The following is a 5,917-nucleotide window of genomic DNA, read 5'->3' on the forward strand; positions in this document are numbered from 1 at the left end:
AAACGAGTTGTTTTAGGCCAATGAGTTATTTTTCGTTGACATGTCAAATTGGCTGGTTTTGGATCAAATGGATTGTTTTGAGTAATGTGGGTTTGCCGGTCGAATGTGTGATACATATATAAACTTTTTTTATTTGGTCATCCATTGTGTAAAAAGTGAGGTTTACTCTTAAGTTTAAGTTTAAATCAAATGGGTTGTAGGTTGTTGGATCAAATGAGTTAATGGGTCGATCTATTATCAACGTTGTATTTGTTATCATCATACTCAACATATCAACACCATTTTACTAAATTCAAGTTTTGATCTAGGTCATTTAAAATAATACACAAAACAATCCTAGCCCTTAAAATTAAGAAGTCAGTCTTTTGTTAAACATGGTAACTTTTTAATGTTATATATATACATTTTCTAATTATGACATGCATTTACTGTTTTCAATTTAAATTTAAATATTATACATAGCTAATGAAATTAAAATGGTGTTAGATTTGAAGAACCTATAAAAAGGAAAGAATTCAAAAAAGCTTAAAGTACTTTTCATCTAAAAATCTTTGTGTCAAGTGTGAATAAGTTTTGTCGTGTGGGATTTCCGGTAGAGACATATAGAAAGAAAGAAGGATTCATAAAATGAGGTTTTAAACATATAATTTCAAATCAAAAGTAAAAATATTTTAAGTCATATATGCATTGTTATTATTATACTAACGGGGCACCCGTGCAATGCGGCATTGGTAATGGGTCGCAGCGGTGGCGTCATAACGGAAGGCTGCGGTGGCGATAGCGTTGTTAGGCATGAGCATGGGTCAAAACCCGGCCAGAGCCGTGCAAAACCCGATACCCGACAATGAAACAAAATTCAACCCGTCGTTATCCTATCGGGTATATGTTATGTTTTACTAATAAAAATTGGATATTTACACTTTTTCTAATTTATTTTAGTTTTGTATATAAAGTTCAACATGTTTTGTGTACTCCTAAGTCCTAACTATATATATATATTATCCCTATATAGTGAAAAGTTGTTTTGAGAACCCTTTTTTTGCGAGAACCTTTGAGAACTTTTCAAATTAAGCCCAACCGATGATTGTTCTTTACATGAAAATTGTTTTTTAATTGTTTTCTGAATAACTTATGTGTAATTTTGATGTTTATAATTGTGTGGAGCATGGATTATCATCCGTTATACAATTATGTGAAGATTTGGATTCTTGATCACATGTGCACGAATAATCACTTGTGGGAGCGGGATCCAAGGGGCGGCAACCCCTGGCCGGGGTCAAGCTAAATTTGCCAAATTCGAAACATGACAATTAACTGCCTAAACTGCAGTTATTGGGCCTATTAAAACATCCCGTAACAGGATTATCTGATCATTCCTTTTCCTTCTCTTTTTCTGGTTCTTCTCTCAAATAATAACACACATAAAATTCTTAATTATCTTAATTGTATCTGATTGAATAGTTTGGGTGAACCGCCAAATTGATTCAATCTGAAAGTGATCACACGCCTTTCAGAGTTTAATTATATCCGGTTATCTGTTCGTTATTCGCGAATTTCCCCAACAGTATATATATATATATATATAGTGTGTATATATGTTTATCAGTTTTTGGTCGATTTCAACACGAACCCTAAAACTAATCAATACTTATACCAAACTGACAAGTTATGACTAAAATAATTTAGATCACAAGGCTAACAGACTAGAAAGTAATATTCTAATGTAAACAAGTTTTAGTATATTATACTACTAAAGTAGTACCTTGTATTGAAGTAATTAAATCAGGAAAATTCCATGTTCTAATATACTTTTAGAGCGTGAAATCTTATTAAAATATAAAAATATCGTTTCATCGATAAAAAAATTCCACAACTTAAGATTTTACAGAGAATGTAGCACAATTTGAGCCTGGAAACTTCCAAAATGTCATAGTCCCGAGATATTAACAAATGATTCTTTACAATGAAAGACAAGCAGAAAAAAACCTATCCCTATTCTGGCAATTAATTACTCTAATCTTTATACGTACCACACCCAATAATAATAAAACATAAAGTCTTATTTTTTTATTATTAAACTGTTGCTCAAGAAGACATGTTTATCCCTTTCTATTTTGCAGATCTCTTTCACTTATCATGATTCTAGTTTCTATATTCATAAATCAAGTTTTAGAAAGAAAGATACATAGAAATTATAGACATTAGTGCTATATTAAAAATTATTAAGGAGCTAGCTAGCTCTGGGAAAGGGATGGGAAGAGCACCATGTTGTGACAAAGCCAATGTGAAAAAAGGTCCATGGGCGCCTGAAGAAGATGCCAAGCTTAAAGCGTATATCGACGAACATGGAACAGGTGGTAACTGGATAGCTTTGCCTCTGAAAATCGGTAAATTGTGTTTGTGATTATATATGTGTACTTACCTGTTTACCCTCAAAAGGTTTGAGATATTAGTGTAAGTTTTGATTAGTAGTTATGGATATAATTTGTTTTTTTACATGTTTGGCTTCCTAAAGCGTTCAAATTTCTGCTAATGCTTGTTCACTAATTTTGTTTATTTGGTTATAATCATTTAATATATATAGTGTTTGAAACACTTTGACTATATTAGATATAACAATAGTTGTTTTAGAAAGAACTCTTAGAGGATATGAAGAAGTTTATGTATTCATGTGATGAATTGATCACTTTATATATATATGATTTAACAATTAGGGCTTAAGAGATGTGGGAAAAGTTGTCGTCTCCGTTGGCTAAATTATCTCCGGCCAAATATCAAGCATGGAGGATTTTCGGAAGAAGAAGATCGTATAATTTGCAGCCTATATGTTAGCATAGGGAGCAGGTATCTATACTTTAACACCTTTATTAGAAGAATATATTAAATATAATACACATGAACCTGAAGATGATTATTAGTTAGTTTCAACTTCTCTTTTGATGTCATAATTAATATGTATATTATATACATATTAATTCCATGATCAGGTGGTCTATAATAGCAGCACAATTGCCTGGACGAACCGATAATGATATTAAAAACTATTGGAATACAAAGCTGAAGAAGAAACTCTTGGGTAAGCAGCGAAAGGAACAAATTTGTCGTAGAAAAGGAGAGTTGCTAATGAGGAAAGGGAGATCATCACCATCAGAAATTCCATCATCCATAGTTGTTAGTGGCAACCACAACAATCATTCCCAAGATCCTTATTGGCCAGAGTTGCCAGTAATGCCACCTATGCGCCCCTCGATTCAACACCCATGTTTTGTCAATGATCATACATCCATACGGAAACTACTCATCAAGCTTGGAGGAAAGTTTGCTTCTGATCATAATAATGGAAACCAATCCATGAACATGGTCTCACACATTCCCAATATTGATGTTTCAAATGATCTTCTGACATCATCGTACAACAATCACAAGTTTATTGCTAGTACAACGCCCGTTTCTTCTTCTTCTTCTTCAATATTGTTAAATAGCCACTACAACATATTCCCTACGCACGAGGGACCTAGTGATACTTTTCCATCCATGTTTCATGAAACGTATACCAACACTCAAAAGTTGGATGGATTGGAGTTCCTATATGGTGAAATGTGTGATGTAAACAGAAGTGGAAGCAGTAGCATTGTTACATGCGGAGATAGCATGGATTGGGTTGAGATGAATTCACTAATTAGCAACACCGCGGCTAGTAATCTTATGAACTCATCCGCATATCAAGGATCCATTCAACAAGGAGTTTTATTGCAAGATTGTGCTTATAATGAAGATATCAATACAGTGACGCATGCTGCAGATACGTGTGAAGAGGTTATGATCAAAGAAACATTTACTCTATGATTCATTGTAAGGACAATATTCCTTTAGTTTAAATTGCTACTTTTACTTTTGCAAACTTGTACGGAGCGAGTTATTCCACACACAAAAATGTGTGAGAACATAACCAAGTGTATTTGAGTGTGTTTATATTGTTTGTCACAGTAACAGTTACATCTATTTGATTTGTAGTGCTGTTTGAATTGGTACATTTGTCATGTCATTAAGAATCAATTAACGATGAGATTAAGTAATAAGCTCTTTTTGCGACAAAGAGTACCACAATAATGTGTTCGATATATACTAGTACATAAATTTAGTACATAAAGTAGAGATGCATGTAAAAAACGTAATCAAAATATAGCAATAGTAAACGTATCACTTCAAAATTCTACACCTTTTCTCCTTACAAAAAAATAAATAAAAAATACATATATAAAAAAAATTCTTTACATCTTATAGCTTATACTAGATTTTATACCCGTGTCCAACACTAGACACGAGATTTACGATATTAACAATATTAGATCTTCATATATTTAAATCATAAAAGCTTACAATTTAAAAAAAAAAACACGGTTTTAAGTGTTATATTTTGCAAGTTGTAGTATAATAATCATAGGTTACTCACTGTCATTATTAGCCTAGACATATTGATGGAATTGTTTGTCGTAGTCATTCCACAAGACACATGCTATATATAATAATTTCTCCATTATAATATATTTTGAAACAAATTTACTCATAATGTGATATTATTAGGAAAAATAATTAAGAATTAAAATATAAACATATGTGTGATCCCGAACTTGACATTCAAGTATATGTATTTAATTATGATACGCGTTCATAACACGCATATGTTTATTTTCAATCACTTGTTCTATGATAATATGATAACAATTAGGATTATTTTTATATTTTTGATAACAATTAGGACTCTTCAAATATTTGTTAATAAGTTATTAGGTTTTTAAATAATTTTTTGTAGAAAATATTTCACATGTTAAATTTTTTTTATTTAATTAAATGATTGTAAATTTTAAAAAATTCTCTCAAGTTGATGGCTAAAAATAAATATAAATTAAGTATCAGGGCTAAAAAATGTAAATTATTGATGGAAAACAAAAAAGTGTAAATTAATAAGACTCTTTCTGCAAATTAATATAAATATTAATATAATAATATATTTGGATAATGATTATTAGGATTTTTAATTTGTAGTTTATCTAAATAATGACATCATCAAAAGTCAATTTGATGAAATCGAACGATGTGATTGGTTAATTAGTAATTAGTTCAACTGTCTTATAGTATATATTAAGATTGGATCAAAAAATATGAATAATTGTTCCCCGTGTATATATGTAGTTCAAAGAGTATATTATTGTTGATCTTCTAATTTATATCTTGATAAAAGGTTCAAGCAATATGAAAGCTAAATAATGGTATTGGCGATCCCTTAGACTAAACGGAACAGAGCGTTCCTCGGCCAAAAAGTGGTTGGGGACGCCTGAGAACCCCGGCGAAACCCCGTGAACATTGCCCCGGCCGGCGTTTTTGGAGAAAAAAGAGGGAACCCTAGCCGCGTAATGACAGGAGACAAAGAACTTGGAAGATGTGAGTAACGGCTATCCCAACGGCATCTTTGACCAAAAATTTTTTTTTTTTTAATTTTTTTTTTCTTTTCTTCCTTCCTCTCTATATATACACACATTATATATATACATAACACACACACAAAACATACTACATCATATATACATACTAAAATACATATATTAGAATGAGGTCGTCTTCATCATCATCATCATCGTCTTTTGATTCATTCGGTTCCCATGATTACGATGATGCAGTCGAAAGTGCGGTTGTTGCCGCCATTACTTTGGCTGTGAGGATCGCGGAAGAGGAGGAGGGGGAAGAAGAAGAAGAAAGACCATGTTTTAGAAGAAGGGTGGTTCTTGTACGTAATCGGGCAGAGGCACAAGAGAACTTGATGTGAGACTACTTCGTGGATCAACCGACTTACACCCCGAGACAATTTAGACGACGGTTTAGAATGCATAAGGGTTTATTTTTAAAGATTGTAGGCGAC

At 32.1% G+C, this 5,917-nt stretch overlaps 1 protein-coding gene across 1 annotated transcript; it reads left to right on the plus strand.

Moving 5' to 3' along the window:
• Positions 1-2,092: 2,092 nt before the first annotated feature.
• On the plus strand, positions 2,093-4,002 carry LOC122589690 (transcription factor RAX3-like). Its single transcript, XM_043762013.1, has 3 exons — positions 2,093-2,387; positions 2,715-2,844; positions 2,988-4,002. The coding sequence occupies exons 1-3, from the start codon at positions 2,252-2,254 to the stop codon at positions 3,844-3,846; spliced, it is 1,125 nt and encodes a 374-aa protein (XP_043617948.1). The 5' UTR covers positions 2,093-2,251; the 3' UTR covers positions 3,847-4,002.
• The last annotated feature ends 1,915 nt before the right edge of the window (positions 4,003-5,917 follow it).

The sequence above is a fragment of the Erigeron canadensis genome, chromosome 2 (assembly GCF_010389155.1).
Source record: "Erigeron canadensis isolate Cc75 chromosome 2, C_canadensis_v1, whole genome shotgun sequence".
Classification (NCBI taxonomy): domain Eukaryota; kingdom Viridiplantae; phylum Streptophyta; class Magnoliopsida; order Asterales; family Asteraceae; genus Erigeron; species Erigeron canadensis.

Excerpts from the sequence above, each read along its gene's own strand:
- LOC122589690 (XM_043762013.1), top strand. The coding sequence starts at position 2,252 with ATGGGAAGAGCACCATGTTGTGACAAAGCCAATGTGAAAAAAGGTCCA. Across the intron at positions 2,388-2,714 it reads AGCTTTGCCTCTGAAAATCG|GGCTTAAGAGATGTGGGAAA; the intron begins GTAAATTGTGTT and ends TTTAACAATTAG. Across the intron at positions 2,845-2,987 it reads TATGTTAGCATAGGGAGCAG|GTGGTCTATAATAGCAGCAC; the intron begins GTATCTATACTT and ends TTCCATGATCAG.